At 39.5% G+C, this 26,351-nt stretch overlaps 1 protein-coding gene across 5 annotated transcripts in view; it reads right to left on the reverse strand.

The window, feature by feature from the left end:
* PHLDB2 (pleckstrin homology like domain family B member 2) overlaps window positions 1-26,351 on the reverse strand; it is a 66,916-nt gene that overhangs the window by 19,735 nt on the left and 20,830 nt on the right. For 3 of the 5 annotated variants that reach the window (XM_084227200.1, XM_084227201.1, XM_084227202.1), the window contains exons 4-12: window positions 23,779-24,162; window positions 21,388-21,531; window positions 20,392-20,529; window positions 10,681-10,809; window positions 6,980-7,135; window positions 6,114-6,224; window positions 5,297-5,386; window positions 2,004-2,147; window positions 245-385 (exon numbers count right to left, since the gene is read on the reverse strand). In XM_084227200.1, the coding sequence (XP_084083326.1) occupies window positions 245-385; window positions 2,004-2,147; window positions 5,297-5,386; window positions 6,114-6,224; window positions 6,980-7,135; window positions 10,681-10,809; window positions 20,392-20,529; window positions 21,388-21,531; window positions 23,779-24,162 (1,437 nt within the window). The remainder of the gene's footprint in view (window positions 1-244; window positions 386-2,003; window positions 2,148-5,296; window positions 5,387-6,113; window positions 6,225-6,979; window positions 7,136-10,680; window positions 10,810-20,391; window positions 20,530-21,387; window positions 21,532-23,778; window positions 24,163-26,351) is intronic. The other 2 variants (XM_084227203.1, XM_084227204.1) reach the window with 2 other exon arrangements.

The raw sequence follows: 26,351 nt of genomic DNA on the forward strand, positions 1-26,351 counted from the left end.
ATTGTGTATTTAATGATTAATGTTCTACAGCACAGCATTTCCAGAGGTCAGAAGAATGGCCGGAAGTACAGACAGTTTCATATACATTCCCATTTGCTAATAACTCTCAAGTCATTTCAGAATCAACGTCATGTGTGAATTTGGGGGGTTACATAATGCTTAGGGTGCTACCCAGCCTTCCCTGTAACCCAATGCAGGATTTCCTGCAGAGGCAGGAAGGCCATAAAGAGTAGCAGGCACGTACCTTGTTTGCAATGTTGCGTCCCAGCGTGGCACTGTTGAAGTGAGGAGACATGGATGGGCTTGTTTTCTTGCGGGGCAGAGTATCACTCAGGTATGTGCCCTCCCTGTGCTGCTTCTTGCGCTCCTCCAGGCTTCTGAAATGCTTCATGGGGAATTTGTTACAGTTTTGACAAAATGAATTGATGCGCTTGCTCAGTTATACTCTATATGGAAAATACCAATAGTCTGGAAAAAACAAAATCTAACATACAGAGCACCTCCTGCTTCACAGTGCTTTACGTCACATTAAAATCATACTGATTTTAAAAATGCATTAAATTCATGTGCACATTTTCTGTACATGTCCCTGTACCTTTTCTTTTGCGTTAAATATTCAAGTCTAGTGTACAAGTGGAACCCAATTATAAAGGAAAACTTTTCCTTAGAAGTTATTCTAATGAATTGGTGGCTTAAAACCAATACAGCTTTTGAAAGGCATTGTTCAAATGTATATGAAAAATTAGTTTAGGATTTCACACATACATTACTGCTGCAAGTCCTCTGAAAGTTACAATGGGTCCTGAATATTAATATTCGCCTCTGCATTATAAGGTGAATTTTTGTTCAGAAACATTCTATAATACATCATGTTAATCTTTAAATGAGCAGTGCGTTTAAGTGCACACTTAAGCACAATTCTAAGCACAATCAACTTACAGTGTATCACACTAAAGTCCTCATGTATAAATCAACTTTGTGGCCATCATATCAAAAGCAAACAAAACAAAATAATCCAAATTTATCAGCTTTGAATCTGTTACCTGTTGTTGCCTGCGGTGTTTCTTAGCTGGCAGAGGTGGAGGTGTATCAGATAAAGGAATAGGATCTACATGAGTAGCCATGACCTCAGGCCAATGGACTGATGGAAGTTGAGCAATAGAGCGAGGAGAAAGAGAGTGAGGAAACACAAATCCAGAACAGAGAGGTGATCTTAGCTTTATAGAAAAAAGAGAAATTACACACAGAGTTTTCTTTTTGGAATTTCTCAAAAGATACGGCACATAAAAGCTGCAGTTTCAGCACTGTGTTGGAGTGTTTAGAAGGAAAGGAGGGGTACTCTATTGCAACTCTCAAGGCATACTGAGCTACCACAAGCAGCAAACAAATGCCAAATTCTAAATCAGTTTCTGACATATTGCAACGCAAAAGGACGTGGATTTACAATTGTAAGGTTATTCCATTCCTTTAAAAGGGGATTTATTAAAAATTTTACAAAGAATGAGGAAGAGAAAGTAAGCTAGAAAACAGACTGGACAGACTCCATGGAATAGCTAAGATGGGTAAAAGATATTCATCTCCCACAACTACTCAAGATATACTTCTACCACCTTACAGGGGGAAAGAAAAAGAAGCTACAAAACAAAATGAACACCTGAACACCACTAATCAAGTTGTCATAAACTTGTCCACAGACGGTTTCCCAAAAGTGCATTACATTATAGTGTTGTGCAGGCAAGGTTTGTCGCTTAGTGCTGCTTGGGTCATAAGAATTCATGTTTTTTGGCCTTCAGGGTCCTATCTACCTCATCAAAGACACTTTAAAGCTGGAGCAGTCCTTCAGCTTTACTATTAACCTGTTTTCTGACTTGGTAACTGGTAGAGGCAGTTTGCTTTAGGGTCAGTTTGTTACATTTATTTACCAAAAAATAAAAAAGTAAAGAAAATAAAAAGGCAGCCATGAAAGAACAATGCAAACAAAGGGAGATGTCTCTCAAACAAACCTCTTTATTTTGTGGCTGGCTCGTCAGCACAGCCGTGGAAGGCTCAGTGGCAACTGCTTCAACATCTGAGGGGGTCTGAGTGGAAGGGGATATATTCGTGGAATTGCCATACAGCTCACTAATTTCACTTACACTGATATAGCCCTAAAAGGAGGAATTCAGAAGTTAAAAGGAGCAAAAGCCAAAAAAGACATGCAAGAGTATTAATGTATCCAGTACAATGAAAGTTAGTTTAAAGTGATTCAGCCAAATATTTGTTATCACTGAAATACTTAATCATAAATAAAATAAAATTAGCATCAAGATTTTTGAATGTTAAATACTTGGATTCTGAAAATTGTTCTTAATTTAATTCCAGAAACATTTGTGTAATCAAAATGCAAATGTACATTAAGTGCATTAAGTGTCCAAAAGATTTTACTAAAAGGCAAATACCCTTCAGAAATTATGTAGCTCTTTCTCAGGAAAGCAGACTGGGTGAAATGGAAGAATAAATCTTATTCTGATATTTTTAGGTTTTTTGTCTCTGCATTAAATAACCTGATTTGTTTCTTTCCTAAATATTAGGCTAATTTGAATAAATCAAATGACTAACAGAACTGGGAAGCACTTCTATAAGGACAAGCTTATAGAAATTACACTAACACATCTTCCATTTACATTGCCTAGAAGACACGTCTAACTTTTATTTGTTATCAAAAGAACCAAGTAAGATGCTGTTAGTGTTAGCCTGCAGCCATTACAATTTGCTTTTTTTTTTTTTTTTTAGATTAAGCAGTCATACAGAAAGTAATGGACTGAGGCATGGCAGGAACATCAGTGTGCTGCTGCCTGCTGAGATTTGTGGAAGCAGATTTAAGATGTGAGGGTAAAACCTGGTTATTGCATGTATTAATGTGTCAACTACACAAATGTTTTTTAAAAAGTAAAATATGGATTCTAATCCATTGTGCATGGGATACCAGGCTGTAAAAAGTCAAATATCCTAATTTCTAATCCATAGAAAACAAGGTTATACAAAAGTAAGAGTAAATCACTGTTGAAGCAATGCCATAAAGAAGAGCTAGAAATATGATTATTTTTAAATCAAGATGTAAAGCTGCTTTCACATTGACAGTGTCTGGCTGTGTTTCTATTACTGCAACAACATATACTCCAGCAATTCTGTAAGAGAAGCCACAGACTGCTATACTATTTCTTCTTTTTAGAAATGCCTAAATTTACCAACGATCATAGAAGACAATTGAAAAGAAATACCAACATTACTATCTATTAGCATAATTTTCAATGTATGATATCAGTTAGTTCAATCATAGAAGACAAACCTGTAAAATGATGTACTATACAGTGAACAAAGCACTCTACAAAAAGGAGGCAAATCTTAACTCTCATATTATTTGATGAGCCATTAATTGAGGAAACTGGCTAAGATACTAAAGTTTATCTCTCAAAGCATATGACTACAGTACAGTAAAACAGAATCCAGTACGAATTAACTTGCTTAACCATCTTGTAGTGGCATTTTATCAGTAACCAAAACTCAGCAATTCTGCAAGCAATATTGTGTTAGTATTAAAGGTATAAACACTTTAACCTTTACATGAAGATCATTCAGTTCTGACTCACAATGCCAGTGAGGATTTAGAAGGGGAAAAAAAAACTAAGTAAGGAGCAAATGACTGTGCTTTGCACTAGCCCTGTTACATTTAATTAAATAAATGGTTTCAAGTCAGATTAGTCATCCAAGTAATATTTTCGATCTGAACTTTTAAACAGCATTGATTTTCCTTGCTTATTTAACTAGTGGGATAAGCATCCTGCTTCTTTAACTGAGGCAGTGTTACTCTTGCTGTACAGGCTGTGAGTCAGCTCACAATGGATGGCAGAGGGTTACAAACGTGTGCTTTAGTGAAGAGGGCTGGCAAACATTGGACCACAGACTCGACTGATGCATAGCAACCCTATGGTGAAATGAACTGCTGTTCCAGCAGTCTCTGTAAGCCTGTCTTTGGTGCCTGATTTTCAAAAGTGCCAGGACAGTCAGAGAATTAAACTGGACCAAGACAAACATGACATCTGGCAAAGGTGTTTCTTTTGTAGGACAGAGCCTATGGAAACACTGAGGATGAAACAGATAACCCTTACTGTTCATTCTCTTATTTGCCTTGGAGTAAGTCCTGACTGACTTCACTGCGGTGATCAGACTGACACCATTGAATAATCCATTTCTTTTTAAAAAGAGTATAGCCTCACTTAATGTAGCTGCAGTTTGAAGTATGTGAATAAACAAGCCATGAAATGTGGGTGAAGAAAACCAATCAGATAGCACCCACCCTCTAGTGAGAGAATGGGCAGATCCATCTCAAAAGGAAAAAAATGAAACTTAGACTTGCCAGATGTCCTGGTGGGAGGTCAGACGTCCAGGTCAGAACACAACCTAGGACACTCAAAGTCTAAGCAAACACGGAAGGGTGCTCAATCCCACTGACAAGTGAAACTGCACACTGGGAACTTGGAGATCATATAAGCAAGACCCCAGCTCCCAGGTGCTGAAAGGTTGTGGCTGCTTTAGACTTCGAGAAGTTGCCCAACTTCCCAGAGTGGCACCTACATCACTATATGTGGCAGACCTTGGTCAGGGCTTCAATACAAGCAGATCCAGCAAGTCCAGTCAGAACTCTTAAGCAGAAGTTAATGAAGCAGCCATATATGCCTGTCAGGGTATTTTAAATGCTAAATTTTCTGCTTCCTCTAACTGTTGAAAAAAGTGAAATAAATAGCTCAATAATACATATCTTAGAACCACAATAGCTTGAAGTCTTCAAATCCATGCTTTTTAAAAAGAACAAAATGTACATTTGTCATGCTTTAGTAAAGAGCCTTGGAATGAGGGAGGGGAGGCAATAATAAAATTTACAGTACAAAAATAAGACCAAACTGTATTTGTACTTGAACAGTTATTCCCAGATCTCATTCTTCTTCACTTCAATGAGGTTTAATTGTCTATTTTGAGAAAATTAGACATACATGCGCACTCCACACACATAAAACCAGTAATTTCTCCACAGCAAGAGATTAAAGTGATACCAGTTACATTTGGAAGAAAGTCAAGAGAAGCTATTTTTGCTATCTAGTGAATCTTGCCTACTATGAATAAGTTTAAAAAATGGTATGAAATTACTTTGTAAGAGTTAATGACTAGGACTTCACTCAATACTACATAAAGAGTGCTTTTGTATGAGGCATTATTAAAAGTTAGTTATGGTAACGTCAAAAGCAGAGAAACTCTTTACCTCTTTCAGACTATTGGGACTGACAGGAAATCCCTTTCCTCCAGAAAGTGTGGAATATTTCTTTTCCAGATTACAGAGATTTTCTTTTTCCTGTTAAAACCAGACATTTTATATTAAATACCAACAGCCAAGTAGTGAAAATAAATGTTAGCCATTTCCTTTACTAAGCGAAGAAACACACTGGGACACAAGACTGAAATTACACAGCAGAGCTTCAGCTTCATCCTTTTAGAACAGAACTGAACAAAATTGGAGGTACAGAACAAATGAAATGCTTTATTTAGCAACCACAGCCAAACCAAGTAAGTGCTCCTTCAGCGTTTTGAAAATGATGATTCTGCTTAGTGAGCTAAACATGGTTTCTCTCATGATTAAAAGCAGAACATTAAATGGACATGAAGGGTTCATGCCAGCTCCTTATTAATCAGATATTAGCTGATGAGAAGTAGCTCATCTCATGGCCTCACAGGGGCTATTAAAGCAAAAAATCTGAGCACTCTGTGCAGAGTCCCACTAGCCACACAGGTAACACAGGCTTCCAGCTTTAGAATGAGAGCAGGTGCCTCTGCTTGAGTCCTTGGGAAAGAAGGTACCTCTAAAACACTCTTGATTATCAAATGCCACTAGTGTTTTCTCTTAAGAATACCTGCTGACTGACTGCATAAGATTTCCTTTTTCTTTTAAGGTGAATGACTGTCACATTATTACCAACTTGCCATCTTCTGCACAACTGATACTCTTCTTCTGCTCTACATTCTTTTATTCTATGAAATGCTCTTTTATTGCTAAAAATGTCTGAAAGACAAAAAATACTTACCCTTTGCAGCATCATTATCAAGTTGTTTTTCTCTTTTACAAAATGATCTTGTTCTCTTTGTGCTTGTTGGACAATATGATTGGCTTGTTTTTTGAGAGCAGAAATCTTTTCCTAATAGAAGAAAATCATAATTTATGTGATTTATTTTCAAATCTCAAGACAACCTACAGCAAAGATCATACTCATGAAAATTCACTTATTCATATGCATGACTAAAAAATAAGCTTGTACAAGACAGCTCACTGTTCTGAAGGAGATAATTAAATAAGAATTAGACAATAAAGAGAAAACTTATTAAAGAGACAAAAGAATAACTGCATGTATTCTTTGATAATATAGTGACAAGCATCCATATACTGAACAGAACTGGTTTGGAGATCCAACCTCTGATTTCTGAAAAAAGTGGTATTAATTGATTGAGATAGCACCTTTCAAACTAATTTTTAAAATGACTGTATTTTCTTAATTTGGTGTTCTACTATTATTTTAAAAAAAACATTTAACAGCAAAATCAGTAACAAGCCTAAAATAACTGCAGTTTTTTCCAGAGAGTACAAATCTCCTTTCTTAAAGAGGAAAACAAAAAAAAACAAACAAAACTTTGGTACTTTTTTCGAGCAAATTAAAGGGTTCAATTTTCATATGAAATATGAAAACAGGGCCTGAAATGTTATTAATTTCTTTCTTCTTGGATAAGTGCATTATTTGATCTGCGTGGGATGTCACTGGGCCATTCTCTGCTTCAAAAACTATTTCAAAGAAGAACGTTTTGCATTATTTCTTGCAGATGGGCAGGTTGTAGATCCATTTCCTTGCCCTTATGCTCAACAACAAAGAACAAATAATTCGAGTGTTGGTGCTTTTACCTTTCTACTGACAATGCTGCGCTGATACTCAGCTACTTCATGCAGGAGCTGTTGTGTCAGGTTTTCCTTCTCTTCATCTAACCTGCTTTCATGTTCAAGCTGCTGAAATTCCAAATCTTCAAAGTGTTTGCTTTCTATGTCCAGAATATCAGCATCCTTAAGGAAAAAAAGAAAAAGGTAATATAAAAAAACCATAATAATGCTTTTGCTGACACCACGGTAGAGGTGCTTACAAACAAACAAAAAAATCAACCTAAAATTACACTTATATATTTTCTACAACATGTATCATCAGGATCCAAATACTTTTAATGACCTTCTTGCATAATAAGAGAGTAAACAGGGCTAATTATTGTTTTGATGTTGCTTTCTCAGTCACTCCTACTGTGCCTCTTGCTAAGAAGCACCTGCTCTGTGAGGGAGCTGTTTTGCAGCACAGAACAAGTGCAGCCTCCCGAGCTGGCTGCGTTCTGCTGTAGCCTGGCTGGGACACCACCAAAGCCTGAACCTACCTGCTGAGGCTGTCACATGCCAAACTCAGAGAACATCTGCTTTCCAACCAAAAAGGATTGCACCAGTACTCTGGAGAAAGGCACATGGAATTAACTGCTGAAAATTGCTCTCTATGCAGTTAGGGACTCTAGTCATCCACCCTAGCCAACAGGTACAGACAGTACTTCAGCAAAAGTATCAGCCCACTTTTTATGCATTCCCCTGAAGTGATACCATGTTTTGTCAGAAAAAGAAGTCAAATGCTGCAGAAATGAACCCAGAAATAAGAACACACCTGCCTTTTTCTTAGGGATGATGAGATAAAACTCATGGTGCTTTTCAGCGCAAGAAATGAATACTAATCTTCCCTCCTGCAACATCTGTGCATTCATAATATGAATTCCTGCTTACAAGTTTCAGAGTGCAGAATTCAATAATTGCAGCATTAGTAAATGGTAAGGCTCTCTAAAACAGACACATGACTTGCTACACAAGAAAACCTACATCCTGGAAGAATGCAAACTTGTTCCTTTTCTTATTTCAACCTAAGGCAAAGGTTAGTGGCCAAGATAAGCTACTACTAAAACAGGTCTCCATAAAAGGAATTCAAAAGCAGATTCCAGTGTACCAGAGAAAGACACAGGATGCAGAAAATGAAGAAGCCAAGTTCTTACATGGAATACAAACATCTTCCCCTTACTCTCCAAAGATGTGCTCTTCACTTGTAGGAGACAGTGAAGAGATCAAAAGCAAAGATGTTGGGTAAAATTTACAGGAAAGCAGTTACCTACAATACAGAACTAGCCAGACATCTTCAGCATCCCAAAAAAAAAAAAACCCGAAAGGGCTTTGCCTGGGCCTTGAAAGTCAGGAAATTCAGCCTATTGTACACAACAGTAATTGCTACTGAGGCGGTAGAACAGATTTCAGAGAAGGCAACTGATGATGAAAAAGCCAACTGGGGGCATTTAAAGTACACTTCCTGCCCAACAGGGAGAGTATATATGTGTTTCAGGCACAAGGTAGCAAGAATTCGTCATCTGCTCGCTCCAACTCAAACTCCAGACTCACCCTGCAGCCAGCTGCTACAGTGAAATTGGCTGCCCACTCCCCTGGGCAAAAATTACTGAGGCCCCAGAGAACCATCAGGGAATTTGTCTCCTTCATGCCTTCCTCATTGTCAGTAAAGTAGGAAAACAGAATATGTTTCAGACTCAGGTATTTCACACAATGGTTTGGGTTGGAAGGGACCTTAAAAATCACTTTATTCCAAACCCCTGCCATGGGCAGGGAACTTTACATTAGACCAAGTTGCTCAAAGTCCCATCCAAAGTCCCTAGCTTTTAACACTTTCACGGATGAGGAGCCTACAAGTTTTCTGGGCCACCTGTTCCAGAGCCTTACCAACCTCTGAGTAAAAAATTTCTGCTAAACATCTGATATGAGCCTCCCCTCTTTCAGTTTAAAGTGACTAGGCTATCACTACCTGCTCTTTTAAAAGGTGCCTCTCCAATTTTGTAGAAGACCCCCCCTAGGTAGTGGAAGGAGATGTAAGGACTCCCTGGAGCCTTCTCTTTTCCAGGCTGAACGCAGCTCTCTCAGCCATTCCTCACAAGAACAGTGCTCCAGCCCTCTGGCCATCTTTGTGGCCTCCTCTGAACTCACACAGGTCCATGTCCTTCTTGTGTTGGGAACCCCAGTTATTTTGGGGGAAGATAATTTCTCTATTTTGGGTAAAATACTTACAATAATTTCATGACTGCTCTCACATTTTGAGGTCAGTCTGAGAGCTACTGGCCACTAATTCAGTGATAACTTCTACTGCATTGACCACAGCAGGCACAGCAAACTCCCATTACAACTGGCCTGGAACAATACACAATAGAACTAACTGGACACAACCACACCCCCACATTTCAAGTTTTGTCCCACTTTCAAATACAAAATCATTACTAAGACAACTTGCAAGGAACAAAAATAATTTAAAAAATAAAAAATGAAAAAATTGATCAAACAGATTTCTAGAAGCATCTTGGTGCTCAGTAGTGAAAAGAGATTTACTAGCATCCCACAGCAACAAGACTGCAGCATCTCATGAATTAATACATTCAAGCATGTGACTGCAGAGGAAAAGCTTCCTTTTCTTTTAATATGTATGAGACATTACATAATACTCCCCCTTTTTTTTTTAAGGTAACACACAAAAGTTTTAAGCGTCTCAAAACACACAAACTTTCTGTAGCAACTGAGAATTTAACATTGTTGTTTCCAAAGCTGGGCCTTTTTTTTGCTCTTTGAAAAAACGAAATAGAATTCTGCAAACAAAACAACATCTAAAAAGTATTTCCTATAAAGCAGAAAAGCCCTTTTTTCATTATTGTTATTACAGCCTTTATTCCTGATACAAACACCCAAGACAGAAAAAAAGATATAACTTTTAGATGGCCTCTCGAGCTTCCCATACTGATGCTTCTAAAATTATTTCCCCCACCTACTAAAGCTAACTATATGTGCTGTATAACCTACTTAAGCTTAATGAATATTAAGATTTTTTTCACAGAAACTAAGGGTGCTTTCACTGCCAATATTCTAATTTTTTTTGCTTACAAATAATACAAACTAAAATCAAGTTGCAATTAGACTTTATGAAAAGTTTATTTATGCCAATGTGACACTGTTGAAAATTTAGAACAAAACAAAGCTATTTTAGTAAGTGGTAAAATCTTCAAAATAATTATTCAAACTACAGTTCAGGCTAACAGCTAAGTTATAAATTGAAAAAAAAGAAGTTATCCATAGCTTCGCTGAGATGGTAATTTACTGGCCAATTCCTGTCTTTATTCACACAGGTAAAGAATGATGTTCCACCATCCATCTAAACATCACAACAGCTTCTACATCACCCAGCAGGCCTAAAGGGCTAATTACAGGCAAGTGATGCAAAGCTTTAGAAACATTCAACAGCAAATGATTTCTAATCCACACATTTGCACCTTACTTGTTTGCAATCATGTACATAATCTATTACAAGCATTCCACAAAAAAACCACAAGCCATAACCCTCATGACTGTTACAATTCTAAGTTGCAAATATGTTCAGACACTGGATGCTTGAAAGAGAAAATATTACACTTAGCTACAGAAAAAAAAATTAAAATTCAACAAAATTAAAAAAAAAAATTAGTGCAGTCTTGAAACTTGCTACTGACCCTCTTCAGCTGCTGCTGTAACTGTTCCCTCATGGACTCAGGGCAATTATCAAGCTGCGTCTTCTGCTCGGAGTAAAGCTCCTGAAGCCTCTCTAGTTTTTCCCTCTCAGCATCAAGTTTTAATTTTTCCTGAAGCATGAACCAGAAAATAAAGACAATTACCTTCAAACCCAAGCAGTTGTTAGTGATTAGGTCAGTGTGTGGCAAAACCTTACTAAACAGTTGAAGCACGCAGGTCAGAGACAGAAACCTCGTTAGTTGAATTGCAGTGGTGGGATGCAAAAGAATCAAAACAAAACATTAATCATTTTAGTAGGGGTGATTAATTCTCTCCCTCATCACTGTGCTTTGGACCTGTGCCTGGATGATGCTGTTAAAGCCCCCTGCCCAAACACTTGTCTCACCTAATGTAAGAAAAAAAATAAATAAGGGAACTGTAGCCATGTCAGTGAAGTAACTGATGAAGCTGAGAAGGAGTAGCTTTTAGAAAGAAAAGTAGATGGAAAATGACTGCAGTTTGGTAGTGAGAGAGACATGGACATTCATAGGAGAATCAATTTCATGCCCGTGCAGCTCTGTACAGATAAATACATTTACCAAGCAGTGAAAAGCCAGAATGAGACAGAGCATTATAAAGAAATAACTCTCAGCCAGGAAATCCTGTTGCAACAGAAACGCCAAGTGATCCAGCAAATTTGCTTCAGGATATAGGAACTGCAACCTTTCCATGGGGATCACAGGGGACAGCTTTCCTGGTCTCCTTCAATTAATTCAACTTTCCTTTTGTATCACTCTAACAGCAGTACTCAGAACACTGCTTCTCACCCTCCAAATCCTTTGGCCTTTTAATCTTTGTAATCAAATACTACATGATCTACAGTGCAACACTGCTCCAAAGACTGGCTGCACATCACTTAAAGCTGTAGACTGTTATTTATCTAGGGACCAAAGTTTGGGAACCAATAAATCAGAGCACAGAGCATTTTTTCAATGTCTTTCACTGGCCGACATGGTAGACGCATTTTCTCCAATTCAGCAATTAATAACTGGAAAAAACAATTTATGCCTGATATGCCAGGCATAAATAATCAAGTAAGTCCCTGAAGCCAGGCTCTCTGCTATCTTCTAGCATCACACCTGTAGAGCTCTCTTTTCCTACTTGTTGTTCTGTGGTAATGCATCTCCTTCCAGATGATCTCTAGCTCTCCTTAATACTCAAAAATTAGCAGTATTCTGATTACTCCAAGAACAGCTGAGTTCTGTCACGACATCTACTCATTTCCACTCTTTCCAGTCCCAGCTATTATTTAATTTTGAAATCAAATGTGTGGTACAGCAGGTACTGTATGATTGGACATTGCACCACCCTTTGCCATAAAGAAGGAGTGTCTTTCAGTACACGGCACTTGCCATTACAAACTGTGGGAAAACTTCCTCTTGGCTATGCCTGACATCTTTCTCAAAACCTCATGCATGGCAGAGGCATGGTAATAAACATTAGCTGCCTGCTTTCTTTATGGATTTATCTCTGAGTGGGACCAGGAGCTGGGATTCAGTTCTCCCAATATCTAAAAACTACAGGAAGAATTTTTATACAAGTCCAGTATCAACCAGAGTCCCAGCTCCATTATGTTCATTTACATGCGCAGCTTCTCAGTTCATGCAATCAGATGAACATTATGCTGAACACAAAAACATTTTATTAAGCTTGCGAAAATAGCAACTGAGCCAGCATATTCTATGACCTGAACTTCCTGTAGTAGCCTCTGTCTTACAACACAGCAGCAGGCATCAGAAATACAGAGGATGTAGCACAAGGGAGCTGCACAATGAGGGAGAAGCGCACAACTCCTATGATGTCATCTCCAGACCGCTGTTCCCAAGAAGCCCCATTTGCTGAATCATCCTTACTTCCAATACAGAAGGAAAGCTATGAATAAACTGGTAGTTCCCCTCCTCGCAAACTCTCTTGTCCATTTAACATTCAGCCCACAGTCTTCCACCCTGTTTCACACTTGCCTTTTCTGCCTACCTAGCCATCCAAAGCGGCAAGGACTTCTCTGACCTTAGCTTCAGTGCCTCTGAAGCTATAAATAGCTCTCTAAATATCTATGCACTGCTATAAGCATGCTCATTCATCAACAAGCAAGTCAAACATTGAGTGTGATGAGATATCATCAGCAAGGATAAAACTCCCTGAGAATCCTGCCGGAGATACTGTTACATGCCTCAAGAAATTAAAAATGTATTCCTTTGAGATTGAAAGTGATTCTCATCTGGTCTATTTATAGCATAGGAAGTGCTAATGTTCCACCAAACTGGCTCCCTTCAAAATGTGCAGTCTTAACAGGAAATACCACTTTCAGCAATGAGAGGCATTACATGTTTTGCAGCTGTGGATTTAAGTTTGCTGATGTCTCAGGCTGCATACTGGTGAAGTCCATTAGATTCACAAGAAGTATTTAAATGAGAAGAGAGAAGTGAATGAGAAATTTTTCATACAATGTTTTCTATAGGTGAATCAAGACAAGTTCTTCTAGAAGGGGAAAGATTTGCGACCTTGCAAGCCAAGTGCAAGATGCAGCTGAGGCAGGTCTGTGGCTGACTCCACATCTGTTTGCTCCAGAGCAACTGGTGGCACAGCTGAGAACAGACCCATGCTCCGGCTGCTCACGCTCATTTAACCGCAGGAGCTAGGACTCTGTTAGTCCTGTTAGTACCTCTCTGCAGAAAGCCCCAGTGTGGATGCCAGAGGCACATCAGCTGTAGTCTGGATGAATTCTTAACATCCTTTTTCCAGACAAAAAACAAGTGCAGCATCTGGTCTTAGCCTACTGCCCAACTTGGCCTATAGTCTGCGTCCCACATGAACATTATGAACAAATGTGGGGTCAGCCCAAACACAAAGCAGGACTGACTTGGGGTTTGATCATGCTTCGGGCAATGCTTGGATCAGTTTTGGAGGACTTCTGGGAATTGTGGAAGATAGCAGTAAAAAGAATTGACATGTGATGCTGTCCCCAAAGGCAGCGATGGGATGTCAGCAGAGGATACACGGTATGAACACCGACCACAAGTGATCAACATGGGTCAGAAAAGGAAACCAATCTTTAGATCTGGTAAAATTGATTTTAGGGCAAAGAAAGAGAAAAAAAAAGACTATATATACTCAACACATCTCAGAGATGATCATGACAGAGAGGAGAGAAAAGGATTAAAGGCCCCTACAGGAATGGGAACAGGAAGAAGGAGAAAAACAAAATTCCTCCAGTGCGTCTCCAGTGGTTGAAGATGCCCTGTGCCTGATCAGTGCTGCTACTTTAAGCCTTAGTGGTTTTCCATACCTTTTCTGCAGAGAGCTGCTGCTTTTCAATTTGTCTTTCATCCCAGTCTGCTATTGCATGCAGGCTGGCTGGCTAAAATTGTAGACCAACATGTGGCTGCATGGACATATTCCCTGTGGACCAACCTTTCTGCATAAAGTCATAGAAACTCTGAAGAAATTAAAGTAAATTGGAGGAAATAGAGAAAACTTCCTGAAAATCCCGCTAGAAACTGGGCAAAAACTCCCTAAACAAGTAAGAACCCTATCATTTCATCAGCTCACTGTGAAATGCTTTGTATTTCTAGGTGATTTGGGCTTACTTGCCAATGTTCCAAATCTCCCTGTCCTCCAAAATAACACAAAAAAAAACCCCTGGACACCCCCAAACAAAAAAATAAATCCCCCTCCAAAACCCCAAGGTATGTGCTAATTTCAGAGAGAAATTTTAAAGAAGCCTACAAGGCAAATGAAAGAAAAATCCCAACAAGCTCAATAATTCACTTCTAATACTTTTCATGATCTAATCTGAAATACTCCAGGATCTTCCTCAGTCCAACTCACCTATAAATCATCACGTTTTAAGGTAGCAACCTCTCATAAACCACACTAAACTTCAGACATGCACATTCAGTCCCTCTCAGTATGGAATCAGCTAGTCTCACAAGTCTCACAGGTTTCTGAGAAATGTAATTACATATAATTGACCAGAAAACCCCACTGAAATAAAACAGAGTCTCCTGTGCAAACTCTACATGCTCCTTTTCTGTATTTTCTGACTACTCTTTCTGGCATTCCTCCATCTCTTTAAGGACAGATGCATGAAACTTGCCACAATTTTATTCTTTGTCACTAAATTCCAGTCAGTTTCATGACAAAAGCTATTAAGAGAAGAAAATAACAGGTATGCCAGGCATATGAAAAGGAGCATAAGAAGGTTGATAAGACAGAAGAAGGTGGTTCATAATAGCTCATTTTTCTTTTCTCTGTATGAATTTATTACATAGCAGTTTGTATTAAGGGATAGTATCTATACAAGAGATCTCAATAGTTTTGTTTCAGATGCATGTATTATTCTACTGTTAAAAGGCATTTTCAATCAGAGTAAGCAATCCCTCTGCTTCAAGTTAAAAAAATCCCAATAGGTGTACACATTAACCTGCTCGTAAGACTACTCCAGTATTTTGGAATTTCTAATAGGCTCATTCTCTGACCACTGCAATGTCTTGTCCCAGTGAACAGATGGAGGGACAAAAGAAAGCCAGTGATTCTACAGCATTGTTCCTTCATGAGTATAAATGAGGATACAATCATCCAAACCACAAGAAAAAACCATTCAAGTTAGAAAATTCAAATTCTTATAGTCTTCAATATCTAGATGACACTAAGAGGATTCCCATTAGGGGTATAACACATCCTGATATTTCTCTCATAAATGTTTTAAAAGAAAGCTCGTGAACTCAGGTTTTTCTCCATGAGTCTTTGTAATCCTCTTTGTGGTCATAAGTCATCTCTCTATAGGATATCCTTATGTGGATATATCCAGCAGATACAAGTATTCCTCTAAATGTATAATCTTGTGCATTGTGTCTTAAAGAGGCAGATAATGTTATGGTCATGGTGGCTCATCCTTTTAAAATACTTGCTTACATCTTGCTGAACTGGAATCTGACCAGTAAATATTTAAGAGGCTATGCTGTAAGACATAAATTTGTCACATTCTTCAGGATAAAATCCAGCAGCGGGAATTTGGCATCCAGAAGAGGAAGGATTGAGGAGAGAGGTGACCAGTATATTTAACTTTGATTGCTGATGGCTCATCAGACAGCTGCTCTTTCCTTGACTCTATTCGTGCAAGTCTTTGCAGTACTGAGCTTCAAATGTTTTGGCATGTCCGGGATATTCTGTTAATGACTGAAAAAATATTTCCACAAAAGAATGTGGACAAAATTAAACATATTCCAAAAAAGATGAGTTATCCTCTGCCAGCTGCTCTTGATTTCTGCTCTTGAAGAGGGACAGGAAACCCAGGTTGATAGAGTACATATTCTCTGTGACATAAGGCAAAGGTCCTCTAGAAGAAAAGGAATAGTCTCCCTCTCTTTTTTAAGAGTCTCAATTTTTGCATAAATACTTGTTTTGAAACTGTCTCCCAAAACCCCCATTTAGCTGTGATTACCTCCCACAGCACATCTGCTGGATTCACTACTAATTTTCAGTTGTTCTTGTTTATTCATGCTTACTAATCTATTTTTTTCTTTCCTTGGCAATGCTGTTACTTTCAGCCTCATGCTTTACTCAGAGTCACAGGGTGTGGGGAATCATTAACCATCCTTCTCCGCATAAGCCGGACTGCATGTTTTAAGATGGCACAGATTATTGAGGCACTGTGTGAAAACAAAGTACATTGCAGAGCTGGATGACATCCAATCAGGCAAATACAATTTTCTCCAATTTCCCTATGGACAAATGTCAATCCTGATCTCACGAGCGAAGGTTCATGGGAAGGAAGTCATTAACATAAACAGCACCCTGGGCCTGAGGTGCTGTTCCACTGGAAACAACAGCATCATTATTGTACACTAACAGTATTGCCATGGTGACTACAGCATTATACATATATATTATAATACAACAGTATTGCCAAGGGAGCTATGCTTTGGTGGCAGGGAAAAGGGAAAAGCTTCACTTGCTTGCTTGTTTCAGCTACTGCCCAGCTCAGCTCCCTCTAGAGCAAGCTGTGCTCAAAGTAGTTTTGTCAAGATCCATAACTAAGCTCTTTCCCAGAGAGCTGTATCTGTCAAATTGTGTTAGTAAGGACTTATCAGGGCTCTCTCTGCATAAATGGAACTTGTGATTAATAGCTTAATAGCTGATAGTCACATATACAGGTCATCATCTTTTTCTGTAGAGAAGAAAGGAAGAAGAAAGGAAGCTGTTCTCAAGAAGGCCAGACAAGGAGGCAAAGCTGGACTTTTCTCCATATCCTAGCATGGTTTCCAGCATGCCATGAGAAACAGCTCTGGAAGTAGCTACTCCAGCCAGCACTTGTAGCTTGTAGACAGGACAGGTACCACATGAAAACGATCCCAAGTCCAGCAGGGGTGCTGAAAGGTTCTGTCATCTTTTTGAAACGGCAATCACCCATACAAGGTGCTTCACTCCTTCCAATGTGTATGGTGGCAGAATCACAAAGGCAAGGGAAATGCTTTCAACTAAGCTGAGGGTGTGCACTACATCATCTTCCACACTGGTTCACTTGTCCTCTTCCCCCATTAGTCCTGCCTCATGATCTGAGAGGGTTGAGCATGGGACTCGGATGAGACCAATATGCAGCCTAACATATACTGTACAAACCCACTCACAAAATACATCCCTGGTTCACATGCAAGGGGCTGAGACACAGAGATATTGCAAAGAGCACAGCAAAGAGCACACCAACAGCCCAAACCCTAACTCACTCCTGCCTTCTGACTTCCAGTATGTTTTCCAGTCAATTCTTTTGCCTTGAAAGGACTAAAAATGGCTTTAATGTGGCTTTAATACTCTGAAAAAGCTGGCAAAACTTTGTGTCATCACCTAAATGAAACGTGCACAGGGCATTAAAAAAAAATTAAAACCCTAAATAGTTGGGTAGAAGGTAGTACAAGAGCTTCTATAAACAATTCATTTCAAGTACATAAAATGGCCCAAAAATTAGATTGTAGTTTATTATCTCTCTTTTTAAGAATTTCACAGGTTTTTCAAACAGGTGTATATGTAAGGATGAGACTCAAGTAGGTAAGAGTTTCCTGTCAAACAGTGCCAAGTTCAGTGGCAAATTCCATGAAATGCTCAAGCTGCTCCAGAGACAAGTGCCATCATATACAGCACTAATGCCCCTACCATCGAATGAACTCTCCCTCTCACCTCCAGATAATGAACACCATGCAGTGTGTTCAGATATCATCCTGCAGAAATGCAACCACTGTTCAAGATAAGGGACCCCAACAGCTTCTTGCCTTGAAACCCCACCAAAACCAAGACCCTGGCTATCAGTAGGGGTGAAACATGCAGGCAACTAATAGAAACTGTGACCAACCTGTGGACACTGGGACGCTTGTTTTAGCAAGACATAACACAAAAAGCACCATCAGCAGAGTGGACACTCCTGGTCAAAACCCAAGCCTTAATTCTGTCCTAAGTTTCAAATTATTTCAGCAAAAGGGACTACCTATTACCTCCACCTGAGCCCCCTTTTTGTGGGTGGGGGTTGATCCTGTATTACTACAGAGCCAAGATGTTGACGACTATCTTGCAGCAGATCTGCATGGCTTGAACTTCAGCACAGATACAATAATGAAGCTTTAAAAAATGCTACTGTTTCAAGCCAGCCAGAGCTTTTAGTTGTTGATAGGATCAGTGCCATCTGTTTTGCTGGCTGACACTACTTTCCCCAGAACACTTCACTTCACTTTCTATTTTACTCCCTTTGTAGAAGCCCATCTCCCATTTCTCTTTTCAACTTTCACTTTTATGCAATGGTTTCAGACATATTCCCTCCCCCCCAAAAAAAACCTACCCAATTGTGAGTGTATTCCTGCAAAGATAATTTTAGTATTAACTGAGCCATGGCTCGACATTTAGAGCACACATTCACAGCTGAGTTTCTTTGTTTGTTTAAAACAAAGAGGAACACAAAAGAAAACACAACTAAAATTTTGTAGCTGATCTGACTAGTGCCATGCCTCATACTGAAAAAAGTTTTGAGTGAACTTGCCTTTTAAACAAAAAGTGCTTTTTATAGGCTGCTTTCCATGTTTCATTTCACCTGAAAATTTAAACTAGACCTATCATTTGCTACCTACACACTAACAGGTGGCTGAAAGGAAATTTAAATTTCATCCAGATTTTACAATAACTTCCATTAGTTCAGCTGAACTTTCAGGCTACTGGAAAGCCAATACAAAAGATCTCTTGATTTCTGAATGTGTTACTTATTACCTCCTACCAACCCAAACTTCCAGCAGCATTCTTTTGAAGGGCATCTGGTTGCACACCCTGTCTGCTGATACCACTTTAATTCATCTTTCTGCTAAAATCAAGTATGAAACATGTCCTGTAGGCAACTTAAAATGTGACCACAGGCAACACTGAAAGCTGAAGGATCAGTGAGGGGTACGCAAGCACAAAGAAAAGTGCAGACAGGGAAGTTCAGGGAGGTTCAAACTCAAACTAGATGTGCACTGTCTCCCCACAGAATGGAGATATGGGAGCACCATTCTCCTTTTCAGACACAAGCTTGATAAGCAGAGCCAAAAAACAGAAGCCAGGCTCCTGACAGGGCAGGCAGAAATTGAGGACAGAAAGCTCAGAATAAAACAATGCAAGATGTAAAACGTAAATTGAATGGGAGCTGTGAACGTGCTATAAACATGCAGCTTTTCTAAGCAAAAAATGCAGTAGACTTCCAGATATTTATGGAAAGCTTAAGAAAAGAAGAGAGACTAGCTAGAGTAATTCCACAAGTGACAGGTCTAAATTATGAGGTATAGCATGAGATTTTAAAAGGAAACAATGCTGGCTGAAATCCCTGGAAAAACTTCCTGACCTTGAGGTATTATTGGCCATGGCAGATCCCCTGTGGAGAAGGGAACTGCATGCCTGGAGAGGCCAGCAAAGAGCCTGCTGGAGGGAACCAGCATGCCCTGACTTGAGTGATACAACTTCATCTTGCAGGCCCTTTCCATTTCTGCACTTAAAATCTTCTTATACTGCTGTCTTATTTTGGAAATATGTGCCTATCTATTTCTTGTGTAGTTGAGAGCAATTAAGTATGCGACTGTATATCAAAACTAATTAATTTCTGAGACTTAATTACAGAGGGAATATTCTTCAATACTTAAATTGCCAGTTAGCAAACAAAACAATTTAATGACTTTAAAATTACATACTTGATGGATGTCTTATATTATGTATTCTATATGATATTAGATAAAAACTGGACCCTTTTTCATTTTGCTCCTTTGCTGAGAAAGTAATTTCTTTTTTTTTCCTCCAAATTATATAAAGGAGGCTACTGGAACAGTTCAATTAATACTGTTCTTTTAAACAACAAATAACCCAAGTATAAGCCCTATATGGGGTGTATTTATTAATAAAAGTAACTTCACAGTAGGTCAGGTCTTTCTATTTTAGCTTACTATATTTTGCTTGTCAATCATACGTTGGAAAACAATATTGTGAAAGGGAAATGATGGTGAAACAACAATTTTTTCTTCCATATTTATCAAGCAAATTTACTTACAGGCAGTATTTCATCAAATAAGCTCCATTAATATTAACCACATAAAAATATTTTGAAAATCAAGGGCAACAGAGAACACAGCAGGCTACAATAACTGAATTACCTTTGTCTTTTCACCAATAACATTTCTCTCCAGTTCAGCTATTTTCCTGTTTAAATGATCCAATATTTCCTTTTCTTTCAGCAGCTCTGTTGTTTCAGATTTCTGCTCCCCATCCAAAAGGGCACATTCCATATCCAACTAGGAACATAAAACATCTTTCAGAAGCAGTCCAGATTCAGAAGAAATCTTGATACACATTATTTTCAGGGGGGAGGGGAATGAGTTGGTTCACAAGAGAGAAATATTTTTTAAAAAGGAGAGGGTAAAAAATAACCATAAGTTTTTCTGCCACAAAAGTTAAAAAGAGGTCAGAAATTTGAGAAAAAGTAAAATTGCAACATAAAATAGTGCAAAATAAAGTCCAAACCAACTTTAGCTTGAAGATTCTTTTTTCCAAAATTTTTTGTTTTCTAACTCTTCTCTGTGCTTCCTCCTGTTATGATACTGTCCCTGTGCCCAGGCTCCGTAGGAAATCCTTCTGGAACAGCTGCTTCTTTCCTGTTGCTGATAATTGGAGCAGGCACGACCCAAATGTCTGGCCAGCTTAGTTTGCAACTGTGAGATTCCAGAAGTCAACAGGGTGCCAACCTACCCTTGCCACTGTAAAGCCAAGGAGGATTGAAAGGAAGTTGTCTCACTTCCTTTTTCTTTAAATAGTCACAGGAGATACCACCATAAAACTCCCAAGTGACACAAGGTATTTGGATTAACTGAGTGACCATTAAACAAGCAAGATTGTTCCAATTCCACTTCAGAGTGTAATGGTTACAGCTGGGAAAGGCTAATCCAAGCATTATAAGCTTCTCCCAGCTGGAGAAAAACACCCTTCATAGCAGGAGACTGCCAGGTATGTGATTCTGGTGAAAAAGCACAGAATATGAAAACTACGCACATCCATGAGTTCCCTCATGTTGTACTTGCTGAGCCCATCAGACTTCTGCTATGGAGGCACATGAAACAGCCAAGACATTGAAAACCAAAACCATATTTTCATACCTCTCTTGAGGATTCATCCATCTGGTCATTTAAATCTTTGATCTTCTGCTCAAGTTCTTCCAAGTTATTCAGTATTACTATGCGTTCCTCCTCCAGCTGACTAAGCTCCTGCCTTCTCTGCTCTTCACTGGTGCATTCTGGTATCTGCAGTAGCACATCACAAGAGATTCATTATAAAAAGAAGCAAATGCTGCCTTTTCTGCCCCCTTTCCTATGGTTTTCATTTTAGACAAGTATGGCACTGTTGGTTTTGAACCCATTACGTATTTCCTATCTACTATATTGCTATTTCTATATTTAGGAGGCGTACAACAGAAACAAACATGCTACTTTACTTCCAGGCATTGGAAGTAAATATTATACTTAACAGAAAATACTATTCATTCTAAAGGAATTACTAAAACTTAACCTTTGAGAATACTTTACATGCTGTGCTATTTAGGTTGTGACAATCCAACTTTTTCCTTATGAAAAAAACACAGACAGATGAAGATGCTTTTTAGGTAAATTTCAGCTGTTCATTTAATACAGGTCAGGAGGTAGGATAGGACATTTTTGTAACCAGCCATTAAGACGGCTGGCCTCTGTAAAATAAGGACAAAAGTTGGTCCCATCTCCCCAGGTACCACTGAGGAAGTAGCACCCTTAATGCTCCTCTTTTAATTGCTATTTCCTTACTAGATGCCTGTGTCAAGAATTAAACAAGATTAGGAAGAAAATACCTGGGATCTTGCACCATCCAACACTAGATCAAACAGTACTGAGTTTGAAATGCATTCTTCACGTTCACCTGACCCCAGGAGCTTGCAATCCACTTCCTCTGGGAAGGCTGCTGGTTCATTATCCCCAACCAGGATTAGAGGTGGGCTGCGGGCAGGGCTTCGCAGTCACCTCTGGGCCACAGAGCCTTGCTCAAGAGAGGCTCAGTTCAGCTACTGAATGGCTGCTCTGAGAGCAGGCATTTTATCCTGAACAAATCTGAGCCCAGTATTTAAAGACGAGCTGCACTTCATTAATGCAGTTGCTTGCTGGTGCTTTTCTCAGGGCTTAACAGAACTCCCTTTACAATGAATGAATGAACAGTATTCCTTGATTTAGCAATAGTAGTCCTAGCAGCAATGCCTCTTTTTGTCCTGTCTCCTGTTTGGATAATGCTGACGTAACATCTTTGATTTCAACTTCCTAATAAGGATTTTAAATAGGATCTCTGACTTGCATGAAGAAAGCAACAAACAGGAAAGAAATGAAAGACCACAACAACTTGTAAGTGAAATGTGTTACCATATTTTCAACGTGGAAAGAGCAAGTCAAGCCATAATAGCATGTTCCTGTTCTACACAATTTCACACCAGAGGACTCGGCAGACAGAGATCCACAGAGATCACCCTTTGGAAATGAAAATGTGTTGCTGTCACATCTCTTCTTCTACACACACACTACTGACTCTCAAGTTGTGCGTGTAGCAGGGGTTAAATACAATTCACCTGACACATATAACCACGCTTAAGATCATACAGTGTGTAAATAACAGTAAATAGAAGAGACAAAGTATTTTGAAGGTGTGAACTTGTTAAACAGAAACCTGCTTTTATGGCTTTGCTTGGTCTCATTTCACTCCTGACTCCAGCTCTTCAGTCCAGTTATTTAACACACTGCCTCCCACTGGGATTTGCTATACTGCTGCTCTGGCACAGCCAGAGGAGGCTGCTGCTACACTAGCATGGAAATTGTTAGGAATGCTGTTAGCTCCTTTATTAAAGGACAACTTCCTTTTAGTAATGAAACAGCGGTGACAAGCACACAGGAAAGGAGGTGCAGCTTATTAAAGGCAGCAGTTGGGTTGGAGGGGCAGAAGGCTTGCTGCCACTGCAACAGCTGTTCTGGCAAGAGGCTCAGGTCCAACCCCAGGAAAGAGACAGGGCAGTAAATTTGGCTCAGGCAACTCCTCTTCACCTCCCATGTGAATGTGAGAAAACATACTCCTCTTACAAGAGCCTCAGGTTGGGAAAAACCAGCAGAGCATCTCTTCCCTCCTACATCTCAGCAGGATGATAAGCAGGGTTCTGGAAACCTTTATTTAAGTAGCTATAATTGTTCAAGCAAATCTTTCTCCCTTGAAAGGTCTTAAAACTCTTCCTGAAGAGTACATCCCACTAAAAACACAAACCTACTTCCAATACCATTAGCTTCCACAAGATATGGAATAATCATTTGCTGGCTGCTACATTTTGGTGGCTATGTCTTCTACATTTGATGGCTTATAAAGCTGTATGAGTTCTGAGATTAATTCTCATACCTAAGCCAGACTAATTGTGGCCTTTGCCAGGACAGACAACTCCTATAGGAGGATTTCAAGCCTGGATTACACTGTCTCCTCCCAGAGAGCATTACCTTAGGCGTGATGCTTAGGTAGGATGACTCGGTGGCGTCCTTCAAGAAGCTGTGAGCAGCAAAGGGTGGAGGCTTGGTGCTCCCACTGAAGTGCTCCTCAGCCTTCAGCCCCCGCGGGGGCAGGTAAGCAGAAGTGCCACGGCTGTGGCTGCTCAGCTCTGAGAAATCTGAGTCACTCGCAGATGATTTCAATTGGCTTCTGAACCTCGTTTCCAGATTCATCTGGGAGTCTTCAAACACGGAATCCTCATCAGAGAGTTGAAGTTTTTCAAGTTCTTTGTTAATTTTCTGAACATCAGCAACTGCAGCGGCTGCAGCAGGATCGCTGTCAGATTTGGAGTATTCCACACACAGACTGAGGATTGTCTCGAGCCGCTGTCGTTCCTGGTTCAGAAAAAGATAATAGCACTGAGTGTCAAATGTAAGCTAAAGTAAAGATGAAGTTAAAAAAAGCTTGTCTGGATTTTTTGTTTTGTTTGGGTTAGGGCTTTGTTTGTTTGTTGCTTTGGGTCTGCTTTTTTTGTTTTAGAGTGAAAGATTGAAGTCCATCTACCACTTGGAGATGATAAACTGTAATAAATAAATTACAGTGCAAGATGAAGAATAAAAATAAATATGAAAGAAGATTTTAAGAATATTAAAACTTTCTACATTGGAAAGATAAATAAAGGTTAGGACATCTTATTTAACTAGCTATTAATTTCTGTGAAATGTACTTTTAAATTTTTTATTGAGGTTTCTGTGTCTACACCCCATTTGTATGTACACACGTCCAGTGATCTCACTGCATAAATCACTAATTGTTCCACTTCACACTTACGCTATATTCCTACCAAGCTGCAAAATATTGCACAGATTTGCCATGAACTCACGCATTCCTGACTTTTTTAGATCTTCCATTTTGTTAACTGTGATTCCTCCTTTTGAGAGAATTAGTCCACATTTTGAAAAACACAGTTTTAGGAGCATTAACAGAAAAAAGAGGCATCACATCTAAAATACAGCATCTGTCAAATGCACCAAAGTGGAGGAAATCTTTATTTACCAGTTTACTCAAATTCTCTATGGATTCATACCAACATTGCAAACTCGAGGCTCAGAGTGCCATTTTGACTTGCTATGCTTCAGGTTTTGATAAGCATTAAATTTCTGAAGGATTTCTAGATCTTTATGACACCTTTTATCAACTGTTAGCAAGCTATATTTGTTTTATCTTACTGTATGCATAGCTTCTGGTAACTTCTATTTCAGATGGATTTTTTTTAAACCTTTTCATTTTTAAGAGGTAAGGCATTTATGTAATTTCATGTTATTTTTGTTAAAGAAAACCAGAAAAATTGCTTACCATAAGTCTATTGAAAATTTTGATGGAAAAAAGATCACTGTGAGAGTTCCATGCTTGGCATTAGTATCTGCACTAATGATCTAATTTCTGATTCCTAAGAAATCCTTCTACAGTAGTATTTAAAAAGAAAGCCAAAAAAGTCCTCAGCCTCCCTCCCCAGGAGCCACCAGCTCTACCTGGCACCACATTTTCAAGGAGGATTTGCACAGCAGCTACTTCTGCCAGCCCCAACACTTCCTATGCCCAACAGCAAGTGATACCGAGGATCAAGCAAAACAGGCAGGAATGCACTGCCTCAGCTTTCCCTGCAGCAAGCCACTGCATTGTATGAAAACACCACCCTGGCTACCTGCGCCCCGAGCTTTATAGGGCTGCTGAGAGATGACCCGGCTGTATGCACCACGCTGCACATCACCCGCAATGCAGACCCCCGAGCTAGGGAACCTGTCTGATCCCACCCCTTTCCAAGCACTACCCAAACACGAGAGCGCTTTTGCCTTTTGGTGGCTCATTCCCAGGTGCCCACTGCAGCTTTCCTTGGAATCCTCCTGTATTGAGATAAGCCGCTGAAATAACGGAGCCCAGGGCAGGAACTGAAAACTTCTGTTTTCCGTGAAATAGGTCCAGCAGATTCTCAGACATCCTTCAACCCAAAATGGTCGACATAATTACAACTGTCCAAAGCCTTCTTCCCTCCAGGCAACTACTGCCAGAGCCTCTTCCCTTACCCTTCCAACACCACTATCCTCCCTCTTACTAAGAGTTTTGGCCAGGCAACCCAATTCCTAAAGCCCTGTGCAAGTGCTGGCTGGGACAGCCAGTAACTATGCAGCTCTCCCTGTGGTGACGACATTGGGCCTGTCCTAATGGGCATAGATGTGAAATATGGATGTCAGGACATGAGGGAGGTCCCACCCTTCCTGCAAAAACAGGCTGTGTCGGGTTCCCCCACACCAAGCTTCCAACCCTTGGGCAATAATAGGAAACAGCAAATTTCAAAGCAGGCCACTGCTTCAGGTGAGGGGCTCTGGCAGCAAACTGTCCCTTTGCCGAGCAGTCAGGAAAAAAAGGGATTCTTCCACCCCCTCCCCCCCACCCCGTAAGTCTCAGTTGCTCAGAAGAAGCCTAAAAATTGCTGGAAAACTCATCTTCAAAAAATTCCTGATGAGCTTTCAGACACATTACAGAAATACTGATATTTCTCACTTCTATTTTGACATGTGCTACG

Source organism: Fringilla coelebs, assembly GCF_963513975.1.
Source record: "Fringilla coelebs genome assembly, chromosome: 2".
NCBI lineage: Eukaryota > Metazoa > Chordata > Aves > Passeriformes > Fringillidae > Fringilla > Fringilla coelebs.